A 19,099-nucleotide genomic window follows, 5' to 3' on the forward strand; every position below is an offset into this window, starting at 1 on the left:
GCCCTTTGGGCTCAAGAACGCACCTGCCACGTTTCAGCGCCTGGTAAACCAGATCCTCACCGGAATGGAGAGTTTCTCTGCTGCTTATCTGGATGACATAGCCGTCTTCAGTAACAGCTGGGAGGATCACTTGCGTCACCTGCAAGCTGTTCTCCAGGCCCTGAGACAAGCTGGATTAACGATCAAGGCCAGCAAGTGCCAGATCGGGTAGGGGTCGGTAGTGTACCTTGGACACTTGGTGGGTAGGGGAACGGTGCAACCCCTCCAGGCGAAGATCGAGGCCATCATGGCCTGGGAACCCCCCAAGACACAGACTGAGGTCCGAGCATTTTTGGGCCTCACGGGATACTATCGCCGCTTCGTGAAGGGGTACGGTACCATCGTAGCCCCTCTCACGGAGCTCACGTCCAAGAAACAACCTCGACGGGTAGTCTGGACGGAGGCTTGTCAGCAAGCCTTTGAGAAATTGAAGAAAGCCATGTGCGAGGCCCCGGTCTTAAGGGCCCCAGACTTTTCCAAGGAGTTCATTGTCCAGACAGATGCATCAGAACATGGCATTGGGGCAGTGTTATCGCAACTCAACGAAGAGGGTCTGGATCAACCCGTGGTCTTCCTATCCCGGAGACTACTTCCCAGGGAACAGAAGTGGAGTGCAATAGAGCGCGAAGCCTTTGCAGTGGTATGGGCTCTGAAGAAGTTGCGGCCATACCTGTTTGGATCGCACTTCCTCGTTCAGACCGACCACAGACCCCTTCGTTGGCTGATGCAAATGAAGGGGGAGAATCCCAAGTTGTTGAGGTGGTCTATTTCCCTACAGGGGATGGACTTTCAGGTGGAACATCGGCCTGGAGTGGACCACGCCAATGCAGACGGTCTCTCAAGGTACTTCCGCCTTAGTGATGAGAACTCCCAAGGGGTTGGGTAGCTCTCCCCACTTTCAGCTGGGGGGGACGCGTGTTAGACCTGTCAGCCCTTTGGGTGGTCCCTCCTCATCATTATTTATTTTGTCCCACTTTTGCCTCAAACCCTGTTTGAATTTTTCCTTTTTGGGAACCACCAGACTTTTTCGTGTTGCTACAGATTCAGGGAACCATTTTAGCTACCCCTGAAACTTCTGTCTGAGGGCCTGGAGCACAAAATGGTGGCCACCTGTGACATCACCAGCATCCACTGGAACCTACCAGCACCTTCCAGAACATTCCAGGAGATTCCAGAACCCTGTGACCGTTGGAGGCGGTTTAGAATGTTGGGAGGTTAAGAGAGTGAGTTGGCAGTTGGAGCTGGCAGTTGGCACCTGACTGGTGAAGAGAGAGGAGCTCAACAGTGAAGGAGGAAGGAGTGAAGCAGCAGGGGTGGAAACTTGTGCCTGGAGTGGGGTCCATAAACCCACCCTTGATACTTGTCCCTACTGATGGATCCCAGCCTATAGCCCTGTGTGGGAAGAAGACAGAAGAAAACCATCCTAAGGACCTGGACAGCAGGAACAGGCCTTAGAACCAAGAAAACAGCAAGTTTCTGACCTGAGAACTGGTTTCCCTGGAGTCCGGCGTCGAGTAGCCTGAAGACCTGGAGCCCGAGGTGGAGAAGCGGCGCTGACTGAAGTAGCAGACGTCGTACCCGGAGCCGCCTGAGGTCGTGAGAGGGCGCCGACGGGGGTCGAGAGGAATACCAGAGGTCGAGGAGGAAGTGAACCGAGGTCGAGCGAGCGGCGTCATCGGAGGAGTGAAGTCCGCCCTCCGGAGTCGTCGGAGACCGAGGTAGAGGTGAACCGGAGGTCGGGAGTGAGGATCGCACTCCGGAGTCGCCCGGAACCTGAGAGGAGGAGCACCGGAGGTCGGGGGTGAGGATCGCACCCCGGAGTCGCCGGAAGTCGACATTGAGGCCAGGCCGGCCGACGTCATCGGAGTCGAGAGCGCCATCGGACCGGAGCCGCCCGAAGTCGACATCGTGAAGAGACTGCCCGACGTCGTCGAATCGGAGGTAGAGATCGAACCGAGGCCGCCGACATCGGACCGGAACCGCCTACCGGCGTCGTCAAAGAACTGACATTGTGCCGAGGCCGCCGAGACCGAACCGGAACCGCCTCACGGCGTCGACACGACTCCAGCGGCGTCGGAACATCAGAAAAAGGGCAGTAAGTGGAGTAGAGGGCGCCTAAGGCCCTGTGGAGACCTGAGAGACTGCTCTAAGGGGCTAGGGAGGTGCTGAAACCCACCTGACTGTACCTGGGGTGAACTGGGACTAACCTAGAGAGGTTGTGTGGAGAAGGAAAGCCAGGGCATTGGTATCCCCCCCTTTGATCTACCTCAGTTTAGGCCTCAGCCTTGTCCCAGCCAGGGAGTAGCCTCCCCCCTCAAGCCTTCCACAACCCTACAAGCTGTGCCTGGGCCAAATCAGCCCTTAAGAAGTGAAGTGTCATCTGATTATATGAGGGTTGCTGTATGCTTTTAATTATTTATTGGGGATACTGTATTTATTGAATTTTTATCTATTTATTGCTGCACTATATTTATAGGTCCACAGGACTTGTTGGTGTACAATATTTATTGATACAGTATTTATTGCCTCAAAGTATTTAATTGTCTGTATATATTGCCCTTGTATTTATGCCCTGTTATTTATGATCACCCCTATTTATTTCATCAAACAGCCAATATTTATTTGACCTGCAGTATTTAAAATTTGTATATTGTGATTGACCTATTTATTTTTCCAATCAGCAACTAAGAGAAAAAGATAAAGAAAGAATATTTTCATAATTTTTACGGTGTAGAGTCGTTTTTGGAACGGATGCACGCATGGTTATTGTATGGGTATATTGTATGCTTAGCACTGTGCCTGTTTCCTGACCACTCGAGCCAAGCTACCACAGTGTGTTCGAGGAGTCCACCACCACCCTGCGGAGTGGGAGTGGGCTGTTTCCAACAACGGCCAAAAGGAATATAGCCCAAAAATGGGGTGCAGAGGAGGTGCCACTGCTGTCCACGTGGCGCAGGGAAATGGACGCAGCCATGTTTGCAGAGCGTTCTGTATTCATTAGACGGGGATGCCCTCGCAAGTGGGCCAAGGTCTGGGGGGCATGGAACAAGTACAGGGGAGGAATATGCGATCCGCCGCCCCTTTCAGATGAGGACTCCTCTGACTCGGATGGTTAAGGGGACCTGCGGGATGGTGGGACGGTGGGGAGCCAGAGTCTTTCGAACTGCAATAGAAATAGGGTTGGTTGAGGGATTGTGCAATGGGGTGGTGCTCTATCTAGGGATATGTATGCAAGGTTCGTTTCAATGTCCTACTGTTTTCACTGTTTTACAAAACAATAAAATTCTTTTAAAAAAAGACCATTCGAGATCGACGGGCTAGACGCAACATGGCGCACTCCTCGACCTCCGCTCCAGTCGACATCTTCGGAGACGACGTCGAAGCTCCAGGACAGCAGAACATAGAACAGGAGGACGACGACCTCGTCAGCGCTTCCGAGGCCGACGACTCAGATGTGGAGGACATCACCCTGGCGCAGCGGGTCGTGAGTACAATTCCCCCTCCCACGCCGATACCGAAAAAGGCTTCTGTCACACCTTCGCCTCCGGGCCTAGGCAAGACCAAGGACGCTGCTTCTCACACCCCACCTTCGGGCCCGGTAAAGAAGCCTACTAAGCCTTCCGGCAGCTCGGGCTCGAGCCAGCCGGCCACCGGTGCCAAGAAACACCCTTCGGCACCGAAGAAAAATTCGGCCTCCACACCGAACCTGGCACCGAAGTCTTCGGTGCCGAAATCTGCTCCTCCGGCGCCGACCAAACATCACAAGACCCTCGGCACCGACACTCCCGTGCCGAGATCTCCTTCGGCACCGACCAAAAAGACGGAGGTTCCCAGGAAGCACGGCTTCGATAAACCTAAAAAACCGTCGGCCCGAAACCTTCGGCGCCGACCGAACAACCAGTGTCACAGGAGCTCTTCACGCCGGATCCTTGCAAAAAACCCTCACCAAGAATCCAAAAACCGGACACTTGACATTGTCTTCCAAAAAGAGACACTTGGACAAGCCGGCTCCACCTCCACCTCCAAAGAGAAAGGACATTGCTACCTCTCCTTTCAGGGTGCCTTCCCCACCTCCTCCACCCTCTCCACCTCCACCCCTCCACCTCATCGTTCCCCCACCTAGTCTCCTGTCCCAGACGATTTGGGGGACCCTTACTATGATCCAGCAGATGTGCCACAAGATCCCACCCCTACTGGATCTCCAGACCCATGGGATGATTATAACAATCCGGACATCCCGGATGTCCCACAGGATGACCTCTATCCATCTAGGCCATCCCCTCATGAAGATTCCTTGGGTTTTCACTATTTGTTACAACGGGCGGCACACTACCACGGGGTGGAGCTACATACCGACCCAGTGGAGGAGGATTTCCTCCTGGACACCTTTGACGATACACATAGGTCCACTGCCATTCTACCTATGTTAAAGGGCGTAATTAAACATTCCCCTGAGGTTTTTAAAGACCCAGTCAGGGCCCGGGTCCTAAACCCTCGGATAGAGAAGAAATACAAAGCCGCCCCTACAGACCCTTCTTACATTAAAGGCCCTGCGCCATTAGATTCCCTAGTGGTATCTACAGCCAGGAAGCACTCAAATTCTCAGGCGTCAGGCGAGGCGCCCCCACCTGACAAAGAGTCCAAGCTCCTAGATGCGTCAGGGAAGCGCACTGCGTCACAAGCGGCTAATATATGGCGTATTGTCAATACGCAAGCACTGTTGGCCCGATACGACAGGGCGCATTATGATGAGCTAGAGACCATCATGCACCATCTCCCTGAAAAGTACAAGACTAGGGCAAATTAACTTATTCAAGAGGGAAAAACAATAACCAATACCTCAATACGATGTGCGCTAGATGCAGCGGATACGGCCTCCAGGGCCATAAACACCAGTGTTCTTCTCCGTCGCCATGCCTGGCTCAGGGTTTCAGGGTTTAAACCAGGGGTTCAAGCCTCTACATTAAATCACCCATTCGACCAAGATCATCTATTTGGCCCTAAAGTGGATGAAGCCCTGGAAAAAATGAAAAAAGATACTGACACGGCGAAATCCATGGGAGCCCTACAAGCACAGACTCCCAGGCGCTCCTTTCGCCGTTCCACCTTTCGGGGCACCGGCAGAGGCTACTCCTCGGACAGTGCGTCCACGTCCTATAAATCCCCTCCTCAGTCTACCTTCACGAAGGGTTATCAAAGAGGCGGATACAGAGGCAATAATAATAAGGGCAGAGGCAAGACAAATACCGCCCGCTCTGCCACACCTCCTGCCCACTGACTTTCCCCCGCTCCCTCCAGACCATTCCACTCCGGTCGGAGGCAGACTACAACATTTCCTTCACGTCTGGGAGACAATCGCCTCAGACAGATGGGTGACACAAATTATTCAGTCAGGGTATTGCCTAGAATTAACATCTACACCCCCCAACTGTCAAGATTTCCTGTCATACAAGGGAAACACGCCCTTATGTAAACAGGAGAGCTGTTACATAACTCAAGGGAAACACGCCCTTATGTAAACAGGAGAGCTGTTACATAACTCAAGGGAAACACGCCCTTATGTAAACAGGAGAGCTGTTACATAACTCAAGGAAAACACGCCCTATAAAGGGAGGAACCGGGAGGTACAAGGCTGTCGGATATTGTGTTTACACCGACGTACCTGCTTCGTGAAGAGCAGTGTTCCGGAGTGGTGCTCCAGTAAGGCAAGAACGGAGGTAGGTCGAGTCGTTACTCCCTGGGCCGTGTCTTGCCCCATCGTCACCTGTGAAGGACCCGGAAGCTCTACCGGTCAACCATTGAGCTTCGCTTTTTGACTCGGCTGAGTCCAAGCGCAGTGGCGCTTTTGCTGGTTGGAGTCGTAACTCCCTGCCCGACCAGAGACACAGGGACTGCCAGCTGTAACGCACACCAGGAGGTGTTTGCCGCGTTACAGACTCGGAAGTCCACAGGATCGATCGATCGAGCGGCTGCTCTCGGTTCAGTCTTCTTGCTTGTGATTGGGGTATCGGTGACGCATCACCAGGAGGTGACTCCGCGTCCCGGTGCAGTCTGAGGAAGAGGTTGAGCGGCTGCTCCCTTCAGGTAGAGACCCCGGCTGGGTGTTTCCCTGACTCCTCGATTCTCCCCAACACTCTTCGTGCCCCTCACAGCCTACCGATTGGCATTGTCGGCCATTTCATTTCTGCCCTCTGTTGGCATACGCCGGGATCGGCGTATATGCAGAGGACGGTTAGGACCATCCGTGCTGTGGGCTGGTAACGTACTTAGCCTGGAGGATTCCAGTGACTATAACTTTTGTTTGTTCTTTGTATTTTATTTGCCTTCATTAAAAGAACTAACCCTTCACAAGTGGTTGCGTCCTCATTGTCGTGTCTGTTAAACGATCCTGAGACGTTCAGGGCGTTACAAAATATCCGACCTTAATAACACTAACTGTCTCCCGGTCGATAACAGACATGGCAACACTTGATGATGTGCTGGCTGCTTTAGCGGCCATGCAAGTTGAAGTGGCTGCCTCTAGGCAAGAAACAGCCGATGTAAAAGCCAGACTGGATGCTATCCAATTGGACCCGCTCACGCCCAGCACCTCCCTCACGAACCAGACCCCTGCGGTAGTAGTGGAAATGCCGGTAGCCATCCCCTTGGCAACACCAGAGAGGTACAGTGGGGATCCTAACACAGTGCAGGTATTCCTCACACAAGTGGCGCTACATTTATCGTGCAAACCAAAGGCGTTCCCCACGAGTCAGGCTCGTGTGGCTTTCCTTATATCCTATTTGGCTGGAAACGCGGCACAATGGGCCGTACCTCTGGTGAGCAGGGACGACCCCCTCTTATGTGATTGGGGTGCTTTTCGCGAGGAATTCCTGAAGGTATTCGACAGAAGGGCTGACTCGTACACGGCGGACCGTGAAATGCTTGAGTTGAGACAGGGATCCAACGACCTGGTGCAGTATCTCAACGCGTTCCGAAGGCTGGTTGCGGAAACCAAGTGGCCTGTTGCTAAACAGACGGCGCTCTTCCATCAAGGGCTGTGCGATGAGCTCAAGGACGCCGTGGCTCATATTGACCCTCAACCCAAGACATGTGAGGGCCTTATCAACCTGGTATTACGGCTGGAACATAGGCTAAGTGAAAGAAAGGGGGATCATGGGAGAAAAGGAAAATCCCTTCCATCCTATGTGACGGTGGGAAGTCCTGAAACTTCCACCGCATCCAAAGGAGAACCCATGGACATCAGCGCAATACGAGCGAGCCTCACAGCCACGGAGAAAGAGTCACGCCGTAAACAAGGATTGTGCCTATATTGTGGCAAAAAAGGCCACTACGTACGTGAATGCCCTGCCAAACCGAAGACGTCACGTTATCGGGCCAACCGGTCGGTAACAGCCGTGGTGGACATACCGGCGGAAAACTAGAGGACTCCAAGACCAGAGAAGGGGCATCTCGGAGTCACTCATCCATCCCTTCACTTTCCAACTCGGTCACTAAGGGACAACGACACCTGTTTATCACAGTGCACGTGGGAGTGCATGACCAGTGGATACCCGTTGTGGCCATGGTGGATTCAGGGGCCACTGGCATGTTTATGGACCACAACGAGGCATGCAGGCTAGGGCTAGTGCTTCTTCCCAAAGCAGTACCCGAAGACGTCTATGCGGTAGACGGAAGGCGATTGGTGACGGGGCCCATCGGACAGCACACGGGGGTCCTTCCGATGAGATATGGGAGGAACCATTTGGAACAAATCGATTTTAACATCATCCGAGCGCCCCAATATGGCGTCATATTGGGATTGCCGTGGCTACAGAAACACAACCCCTTTGTGGATTGGCCAACACATCGCATCGAAATGACGTCACCGTATTGCATCCTGCATTGTGGAATAAGAACGGAATCCCTTGACGCAGATGAGAGCGGGAGTCAGACGGTGGCTACAGCGGCAGAAAAAGATGTGGCTCTCCCCCAGGCTTATCACAGTTTTGAGGATGTATTTGATGAGGTGAAGGCGGAAGTGCTACCACCACATAGACAGTTTGACTGCCAGATCGACCTGGTGCCAGGGGCCAGCGTTCCCAGCGGCAGGCTGTATGCCCTGACGGAGCCTGAAAACGTGCATCTCCGGGGGTACCTGGATAAACTCCTCAAGCTAGGATTCATCCGCCCGTCCAAGTCTCCGGCCGCCTCGCCACTCTTCTTCATCCCGAAGGCTAATGGGGAGCTGAGAGCCTGTGTGGACTTTAGGGCATTGAATGCGATAACCATAAAAAATCGGTACCCCTTGCCTCTCATCAGTGTACTTCTGGAACAGGTCAAGAAAGCTCGTATCTACACCAAGTTGGATTTGAAAGGGGCATACCATCTGGTGCGCATGAGGGACGGAGACGAGTGGAAGACCGCCTTTAAGACCAGGTTCGGCCTTTTTGAGTACCTCGTCATGCCGTTCGGTCTGTGCAACGCCCCGGCAGCCTTTCAGTACTTTTTGAATGAGGTATTCAGAGAGGAGTTGGATATCTACGTGGTCGTATATATCGACGACATCCTCATCTATTCGTCCAGTGTGGAGGAGCACGTACACCACGTCAAAGCTGTGCTCCAAAAGCTGAGGGAAAACATGCTGTTTTGTAAACTCAGCAAGTGTGACTTCCACGTCACATCCGTGGAATTCCTCGGAGTGATGCTGAGTCCAGAGGGACAGGAGATGGCAGAACGAAAGATCAAGGCGGTGAAAGAATGGCCGGTGCCCCAAAGCGTGAAGGACGTCCAAAGTTTCATTGGCTTCGCCAACTTTTACAGGCGGTTTATAGATGGATTTTCAGGAGTGGTGGCCCCAATCACACAGCTACTGAGGAAGTCCAAGGAGTTTGTCTGGTCCCCTGAAGCGAACAAAGCCTTTGAGGCCCTGAAAAGCGCCTTTGGTAAGGCGCCGGTGTTGGCTCACCCCGATCCGGATCTCCCCTACGTGGTGGAAGCGGACGCGTCGGATGTGGCGCTGGGGGCTATCTTGTCCCAACGCAACCATGACACAGGGGTGCTTCATCCCGTTGCGTACATGTCCCGCAAACTCAACGACGCCGAACGCAACTACCATATTGCGGAGAAGGAGCTTCTCGCAATCAAGGACGCCTTCACCGAATGGAGGCATTGGTTGATGGGGGCAAGACATGTGGTATCGGTGTACACGGACCATCGGAACCTACAGTTCATGACGGCCACTAGACACCTTTCTCCCAGGCAGCTGCGGTGGATGATCTTCTTTGCGGGGTTCAACTTCCGCATCACATATCGGCCGGGGACGGAAAACCGGAAGGCGGACGCCCTGTCCCGTCAATCTGCAGTTAAGGAACCATTGCCTGCAACCGAGCGTTCCATCATTTCCCCGAGGATGGTATTGGGGGTTATCCAACCGGATACTTTCCTGAGGGGAATAAAGAGAGGGATCAGGTCATTCGCATGGCGGAGGTGGCTCCTCAGTCACAGAGAATGGCAGCTGAAGGACGGGATACCCCTGAAGGGCAGGTGCCTATTGATACCCACGCCTAGGCTAAGGAAACAAGCATTCATCTGGTGCCATGACTCTCCATGCGCAGGTCATTTGGGCTTTGAAAAAACGGTGGCTAGCATGGGACGGCATTTCTGGTGGCCAACCATGAGAGTGGATGTCAGGAGGTGGGGACAGGAGTGTCCTACGTGTGCTACCATGAAGGCCGACCATGGCCGAACCCAAGGGCTCTTACATCCACTTCCGACCCCGGATAGACCATGGGATAGCATATCACTGGACTTCGTGGTGGGCCTACCGGTAGACCAGGGGATGACGGCAATACTGGTGGTGGTGGATTACTTGACGAAAATGGGGCACTTCATCCCCTGCAAGAGAGTCCCTACGGCCGGGGAATTGGCGTCACTACTCCTAAAGAATGTGGTACGACTGCATGGATTACCTGGGGTGATCGTGTCGGACCGGGGGTCGCAGTTTACTGCGCAATTCTGGAAGACTTGGTGCACTGCGCTGCATGTTAAGACCGCCCTGTCCACCAGCTACCACCCTCAAACGGACGGCCAAACCGAGCGCCTGAACCAAACGCTCAAACAGTATCTGCGATGTTTTGTGGTCCAGGGCAGGGAAGAATGGGTCGACTTGCTATGGGTTGCAGAGATAGCCTATAACAACGCCACTCACAGCTCCACACAGTCATCTCCGTTCTATAGCAACTATGGCCAACATCCCAGGTTCTTGCCATTTCTACATCCGTTCAGAGAGGACAGGATTCCCGCCACAGCGGACAGGGTGGCACACATAAAAGACACGTTGATGCGCTCAAGGGCTGTCCTAATAGAGGCCAAGAGAAGATACAAGGCTGCGGCAGATAGGAAGAGAAGGCCCGGGCCACTGTACCGCACTGGAGACTACGTCTGGATATCCACAAGAAACATGAGGTTTCGAAAGAACAGTGTGTTCCATCCCAAGTACATGGGCCCCTATCGAATTACCAACTGTATGGGTCCCGTGAACGTGAAGGTGTGCTTGCCCCAGTCATTGCGGATACACCCTGTCTTTCATGTATCATTGCTCAAACCAGCGCCCTCCAAGCCGTCTGGGACACCTAGGCCGGTATGCGTGGAGTCGGAGGTGGAGTATGAAGTGTCGGGCATACGGGCGTCCAAATGGCGCAGGGGGAAGCTGTGGTACCTGGTTGCGTGGAAAGGCTATGGCCCGGAGGAGCATTCATGGGAACCGGCTGAAGGGGTTCATGCTCCGCGCTTGGTCTCCTTGTTCCATCGGCGTTTTCCTGCCAGCGCTGGACCCGTGGGGAGCCGCTGAGAGGGAGGATGTACTGTCAAGAATTCCTGTCATACAAGGGAAACACGCCCTTATGTAAACAGGAGAGCTGTTACATAACTCAAGGGAAACACGCCCTTATGTAAACAGGAGAGCTGTTACATAACTCAAGGGAAACACGCCCTTATGTAAACAGGAGAGCTGTTACATAACTCAAGGGAAACACGCCCTTATGTAAACAGGAGAGCTGTTACATAACTCAAGGAAAACACGCCCTATAAAGGGAGGAACCGGGAGGTACAAGGCTGTCGGATATTGTGTTTACACCGACGTACCTGCTTCGTGAAGAGCAGTGTTCCGGAGTGGTGCTCCAGTAAGGCAAGAACGGAGGTAGGTCGAGTCGTTACTCCCTGGGCCGTGTCTTGCCCCATCGTCACCTGTGAAGGACCCGGAAGCTCTACCGGTCAACCATTGAGCTTCGCTTTTTGACTCGGCTGAGTCCAAGCGCAGTGGCGCTTTTGCTGGTTGGAGTCGTAACTCCCAGCCCGACCAGAGACACAGGGACTGCCAGCTGTAACGCACACCAGGAGGTGTTTGCCGCGTTACAGACTCGGAAGTCCACAGGATCGATCGAGCGGCTGCTCTCGGTTCAGTCTTCTTGCTTGTGATTGGGGTATCGGTGACGCATCACCAGGAGGTGACTCCGCGTCCCGGTGCAGTCTGAGGAAGAGGTTGAGCGGCTGCTCCCTTCAGGTAGAGACCCCGGCTGGGTGTTTCCCTGACTCCTCGATTCTCCCCAACACTCTTCGTGCCCCTCACAGCCTACCGATTGGCATTGTCGGCCATTTCATTTCTGCCCTCTGTTGGCATACGCCGGGATCGGCGTATATGCAGAGGACGGTTAGGACCATCCGTGCTGTGGGCTGGTAACGTACTTAGCCTGGAGGATTCCAGTGACTATAACTTTTGTTTGTTCTTTGTATTTTATTTGCCTTCATTAAAAGAACTAACCCTTCACAAGTGGTTGCGTCCTCATTGTCGTGTCTGTTAAACGATCCTGAGACGTTCAGGGCGTTACACCAACATTCCACCCAGGCACCGCCCTATGTCGCAAGACCATACTGCGCTACTAACACAAGAGGTGATCTCCCTCCTGCAAAAAGGAGCAATAGAGCAGGCCCCCCTAAATCAACAAAATTTAGGGGTCTACTCCCTGTACTTTCTAATTCCAAAGACGGACGAGACCCTACGACCTATCTTAGATCTCAGACCTCTAAACACCTACATTCGTTCAGAGCATTTTCACATGGTAACCCTACAACAGGTTCTTCCACTTCTCTCCCAGAACGATTTTCTCACCACTCTGGACTTGAAAGACGCGTACTTTCACATCCCAGTACATCAGTCTCACAGAAAGTACCTCAGGTTTGTGGTGGACGGACAACACTACCAGTTCAAGGTGCTCCCGTTCGGGGTAACAACAGCACCAAGGGTTTTCACCAAGTGCCTGGCAGTAGTGGCTGCACACCTCAGAAGACAACACATTCACGTCTTCCCCTATCTGGACGATTGGCTGATAAAGGCCACGTCCTACCAACAATGTGTGCAACATACCGCCGCTACGGTCCAACTACTTCACCAGCTAGGTTTCACGGTGAACCATCAAAAATCTCACCTGGTACCATCACACACAAAACAATACCTCGGTGCCACCATAGACACCTCAAAAGCCATAGCCTATCCCAATCCTGCCAGGATTGCAAAAATACAGGCGCTGCGTCAAAAATTCCTATCTCAGCACTCTCTCCCAGCAAGAGTGTTTATGCAGCTCATAGGGATGATGGCCTCTTGCATCTTTATAGTGCCCCATGCAAGACTCCAAATGCGTCCACTCCAAGAGTGCTTGGCGCACCAGTGGAACCAGGCCCAGGGAAAACTGACAGATCTGGTGTTGGTAGACGGTCGCACCCATCGCTCTCTGCAGTGGTGGAACACCACAAACCTTTCCAGAGGTCGACCGTTCCTGGACCCGGTCCCAGAAATAATCTTAACGGCAGATGCATCGCTCTCCGGCTGGGGAGCTCATCTGTTACATCTCACAGCACAGGGCACATGGACGCCACAACAGAAGTTACTCCACATCAACCATCTGGAGTTACTGGCGATCTTCCTCGCCCTAAAATCCTTCCAGGCGCAGATCTCAGGCAAGGCAGTCCTCATTCGCACAGACAACATGACTGCCATGTACTACATTCAAAAACAGGGGGGCACACACTCTCCACAGCTCTCTCAGTTAGCACAAAGCATATGGAGATGGGCAATTCCACAAAAGATTTTTCTCCTAGCCCAACATGTCCCAGGAGTACAAAACACCGTAGCAGATCTGCTGAGCAGACAGACACAGCAGATCCACGAGTGGGAACTTCACCCACAAGTTCTTCACCCGTTCTTTCAGAAGTGGGGGCATCCACACATAGACCTATTCGCCACCCACGAAAACAAAAAATGCCCAAGCTTTGCCGCCATATATCCACACCCATTGTCCAAAGGCAATGCGATATGGATGAACTGGTCAAACAAATTTGCATACGCTTTTCCACCTCTCCCACTAATTCCATTAGTGGTGCGGAATGCTTCAATAGCATTCCCTAACTCTAATCCTAGTTGCTCTAACATGGGCCAGACAACCGTGGTACACCACACTGCTGGAACTCTCAGTAGTACCACACCAAAAGCTACGCCTCTCGCCATGCCTCCTAACCCAGAACCATGGAGAGATCAGGCACCCGGACCCAGCTCAGCTCAACCTTGCGATCTGGCTCCTGAGGTCCTAGAATTTGGATACCTTAACCTTCCCCCTGATTGCATGAACATTATGAGGGAAGCTAGACGCCCTACTACTAGGGCATGCTATGCGGCAAAGTGGAAAAGATTTGTTGTTTATTGCCACAACAACGCAATCAATCCTTTAAATGTATCCATACAGCACATTATATGTTACTTACTCCATTTACAAAGGTGTAACCTAGCCTATCCCTCCATTCGGTTACACCTCGCTGCAATTGCTGCCTATTTACAAAATAGGCAGCACCTCTCACTTTTCAAAGTGCCTGCCATCAAAGCATTTATGGAAGGCCTCAAAGGAGTAATTCCACCCAGAGTGCCACCCTCACCTGTTTGGAATTTGAATATAGTCCTCACACGGTTAATGGGACCCCCTTTTGAACCATTACATAAGTGCGAGCTGCAATTCCTCACATGGAAAACAGCTTTTCTAGTGGCCATCACTTCCCTCAGAAGAGTTAGTGAAATTCAAGCACTCACGATACAGGAACCTTTTCTTCAGATGCATCACAACAAAGTTGTACTCCGCACCAATCCCAAATTTCTACCTAAAGTCATTTCTCCATTCCATCTAAACCAGTCGGTAGAATTACCAGTCTTTTTCTCGCAACCCCAAACAGTTGCGGAAAGAGCCTTACACACACTGGATGTTAAAAGGGCTTTACTTTACTACATCCAGAGAGCACAACCTTTCAGAAAATCCATACAGCTATTTGTTTCCTTCTCTCCACCACACAAAGGCAACCCTATTTCCAAATCAGGGATAGCTAGGTTGATTGTAAAATGCATACAGATTTGCTACCACAAGGCAAAACAAACGCTATCGGTTCCGCCTAAAGCCCACTCTACAAGGAAGATAGGGGCTTCTATGGCTTTCCTAGGGAACATACCACTAGATGACATCTGCAAAGCAGCGACATGGTCAACACCGCACACCTTCACAAAACATTACTGTGTAGATGTGCAAACCAAGCAACAAGCTAGTGTGGGCCAAGCTGTACTAAAAACACTGTTTCAAACTACTGCAACGGATGCCGGTGGTCGCCGCTAGGGTTGGGTACTGCTATATAATCTATGCACAGTGTATAATCTGCAGCTCATATGCCTCGAACGGAATATGCTACTTACCAGTATGCATCTGTTCTTGGCATGTAGAGCTGCAGATCTATACACGCCCACCCGCCTCCCCGGCTACCTGTATCCGTTCCAGTCTTATCTTATTTAGATACAATACACATGGGTTTCTTTACTGTTACCACTACGCTCCATCTTTCCCTGCTGGCGAAAAACAATCTGAGGATGGAGCCGAAGCCCATGCGCAATACTAACCAGAGGAGGAGTCACCCACCTCGTGACTCCCAAAGACTTTCCAAGAGGAAAAACAAACTGCAAACATCTGGGCCCAACACCAGATGGCGATCTATGCACAGTGTATAGATCTGCAGCTCTACATGCCAAGAACAGATGCATACTGGTAAGTAGCATATTCCTTCCCATTCAAACTACCCCTTCTCACAGCAGCCTGTCTACAAAACATTTTAATGTTGTTGACCACAGCTGCTGCTTGTGTTGAATTTGTATGAATGTGTGTAATATCTGTGAGAAATTGGTGTGTGTAAAATATTGCAATAGTAAAGTGAACATTTGTCCTTATGTCACAGATTCGCGTTCCAGCGTTCCTGGACCTTTTCATGCAATCGTTATTTAAACCAGGTGCTAAAATCAATCAGGATCATAAGCACAAGTACATCCACATCTTGGCATACGCTGCCAGTGTGGTGGAAACGTGGAAGAAGGTATGGCGATTGAATACATAATGCATTTCAGCAAATTGTGCTTTTGTTGAAGATCTGTATATATATATATTTGTTTTTATGTGTTGCATGTTTACAGAACAAGAGAGTGAACATCAACAAGGATGAATTAAAGTCAACTTCCAAAGCCGTGGAAACTGTCCACAACCTCTGCTGCAATGAAAACAAAGGTGCTTCAGAACTGGTGGCAGATCTGAGCACACTATACCAGTGCATCAGGTGAGTGTGCAAAAAAAGGCCTCACATCTGATGTACTCATAAACACACTGTGTACCAGTCTTAGTCCTAGCCAATGTCTGAATTGGCAACCCTACATTGCCCTCCAGTGCAGTCCTAATGCAATCAAAAATTGAACTGTTCGAAGATTTGCTTATTACCATTGTGCTGTGTATGTCGCAAAAAAACCCATAAAGCTCAGCAAAATAACAATAAATATAACAAAACATATGAGAACAGTAATTACAATACTGTGAGAAGACATTTATTACTACATAAAGTGCTTGGTGCATTAAATACAGTAACTACCATAGTATCTGCAACTCGTAGCTGCATCGTTTTATTATTGTGTAACATCAACGTACTGCGATCTGAGCTGCCATGCGTGCAATAAGAGTCTAGGTAGTGCTAATATAATTTCAGGGGATTTTAATCTCTTTGCTAATTTAAAGGCCATCAGCTGTCTGAAAGTTCCCATATTTCAGAAAACTGCTACTAACCATTTTCTCTTAATTCGATCATACAGAAGAGGAAAAATACAATGGGGTTTCTACTTGTTTCATGGATAAACAACATTTTTTGAGTATCCTGTATGATTGTAGCAGTTTGCAGTGCAACCTACAAAAAGTAAAATACCAATTCTAAATTGATGTATAGTACCTTAGCTGGGAAAGGCTGTATTGAATCCAAATATATCTTGAAACAAGGGATATGCATGTGCGATGCAAAGTATTTAGGTAATGTACTATGATCTATGGCCTGTAAACTCTCCTGATTCATAACCCAGAGAATGTTCTTAAGGGCTTTTATTTCGACTCTGTAATTGTTTTCTGGTTCATACCATTATTGCCACAACCCCAACTTTAAGAGTGCAGAATGAATGTAAGACAGCCAGGATAGTTTTATTGACTCCCTGATAGTAAGGATCTCACTAAGAGCCATTCCATAAGGTAATCAGGTGTCATTTGACCATATTCTGCACCAGTAGATCAAGGGCCTAAGTAGACCTGATGCCTAGATTGATCATTGTTAATGTAGTTAGGTTATTTTCAGTATCCTTAAAAGCGCTGTTATAAAGCAGTTTTCAGCCCCTACCATTGGTCTTAAATTCGAAAATCAAAAAGCTCTAGGAGTTAAAGTCAGTCTATATTTTATAATTGGACTCGTCCATTTAACATTGTCAGCTATCCTAACATTTAGATAGTTAAACTCATGGACACATTCTAATATCTAATTTTCTATGTGAATGGCTTTCTTATACTGTCTTGGTGGATTGAGGTTAATTTAGTCTTGGCCTCGTTTATTTTTAGACCGCTCATAAAACGCAGAAAAGCTATTTAATACATTTTGAAGACCTTTCGCCATCTTTCAAATTATTAAAGTATCATTTGTAAACAGTAGAGTAAAGACCATTTCCCTGGCAACCATGGGGGCATCATGTAAACGGAGCAATAGGTGATTCATTGCCTCATTAAAAAACTAGTAAATTGCGTTGGGGCCACTGCATGCCCCTGCCCAAGCCCGCCCCTTATCTACAGGAAACGTAGTTCTGGTATCGGATCATATCTAATGTAGAAAGTCTATTGTTCGTATTTCTCTCTTTGTGGTTTGAGATGATTTCAGCCCCAAACCACTTTAAGGCTATCGGGCCCAGTAAGCCAGAGCATTAGCCACAGAATGTATATAAAAGGTCTAACCATTACGGTAGACTTGTGCGGGTCCATGGGTACGTTATCCAGCCCTGGTGCGTACCCTGGTTTTTGCAGACCTGTAGGTGTACACACCTTTTCCAATGTAACCCTGTTCTTCCAGGGATTTCTCAGTGATTCTTCAGCCGAAGTGGTGAGTATATCCTGAATGGGAGATTATTCTTCCTCGCCTGGCTTATATTTATCCTGACAGTGATTTACCCATTCTTCAGGAAGTAGTGTACGTCACGTGGAGAGTAAATGCTATTGAACTCCCACGTATGAGTAAATGCTAGAACACTTGGGTGTCATTTTCCTTTGCAGCTTTTAACAAATCTGACCCTTGTTGATCTTGCTATTTATCCCTTTCTTTCCTTTGTCATCTCCATATAATCTTCTTATGCCAGCTATCTTATTCCTTTCATTGCTCCGAAAAGCCAAATGCAAATGCTTATTTATAGATTCACCCTCCGTATCATGCAAAGGATGGGCTTGATTAACCAGTAGTCTTCTATTACTGTAACCAGTAACATTCTGTTACTAGTCTCCTTTGTAAAATATATTTTTAACTTTTCAAAATAGGAAAGATGTATATTCCAGGATTTTATTGTTGCTTATAGAATGATTCATTTTCAAGCCCTCAATGGCAGCAGCAACTGTTCTATACTGGGCAACAAATCATTTTTCAGGGCAGTTGGCCATTTTACCCTGCTCTGGATATTTGTTGCAGTTTGAATATTATGTTGGTTATTTAAAGACAGGGCTGATTATTCAGTACCTTTAAAGATATATATATTTCACCTCATTCAATGACAACTAGTGGATCGTGAAGCTGTCACCAAAATCTGTAACCTAAGATTTGCAAATATTACTCAATTTACTTATGTATATAAATATATCATCAATGTGGCTAGACCAACTTCCGTTGCTGAATATTGGCTACTGCGGTATATCTGGGGAAATACGGCCATTGCGAGCCCTGCTCCATCATCACTGAAGCTCACTGCAAGCTTAGGGTGCCACTGGTCTTAAGAGGCACCACCTCCATCTCGGGAATACCCCAGATCAATTCCTCTTCTTTCAATATGTCTTGAACAGTGGGAATTGGTTCAAATGTCTTATTGAAGTCTCCTACAATAAGCATTGTGTTTTTGGTCGTATTTTTAAGTTTGAGTCTTCAAAAAGTCTATTCAAGAGTTCTGTTGTAGGTAGCTCTGTCATTCCATTGTTACCTCTGTTATACACATTATATTAATCCATTTCTTCCCAGATTCTGTACAACAATACTCCCGCTGTCCTTGACAGTTACTATGCAAGCCAGGTCCTATTTTATCCATACTGTTAAGCCCCTTCTCTGTTTTGTAATTAGTGATGCTTCTAGGCCATAGTTTGCATCACATTGTAAATAAATTTGATCCCTTCACAACATTTCCTGGAGTACCCAAATAAGTAATGTCTTTATCAAAGTTATACATCCGTTTATTTTGGAGCTCTGTGATATTCAATGACACAATCTTTAGGTGTCTGCAGCACAAATCTTTAGTTTTTAGTGTCTCATGTGGAGGCGCCAAATATGTTGGGTAGTCAAGCGATCTTGCAGAACTTGTTTGCTGCTTGAGCTAGACCTGCTTGTCTACTTGGTGTATCCTCTGAAGGCTGGTCTTCTGTTGCAGAGTTTGGAACAGGAAGCAATCATTCTTAAATAGTGGTGA

General features: G+C 49.4%; 1 protein-coding gene across 1 annotated transcript in view; it reads left to right on the forward strand.

Moving 5' to 3' along the window:
- The window catches only part of NELFCD (negative elongation factor complex member C/D), a 106,915-nt gene that overhangs the window by 73,040 nt on the left and 14,776 nt on the right, over positions 1–19,099 (forward strand). The window contains exons 9-10 of the mRNA XM_085619453.1: positions 15,331–15,465; positions 15,563–15,702. Of these exons, the coding sequence (XP_085475579.1) occupies positions 15,331–15,465; positions 15,563–15,702 (275 nt within the window). The remainder of the gene's footprint in view (positions 1–15,330; positions 15,466–15,562; positions 15,703–19,099) is intronic.

Source organism: Triturus cristatus, chromosome 7 (assembly GCF_964204655.1).
Source record: "Triturus cristatus chromosome 7, aTriCri1.1, whole genome shotgun sequence".
NCBI lineage: Eukaryota > Metazoa > Chordata > Amphibia > Caudata > Salamandridae > Triturus > Triturus cristatus.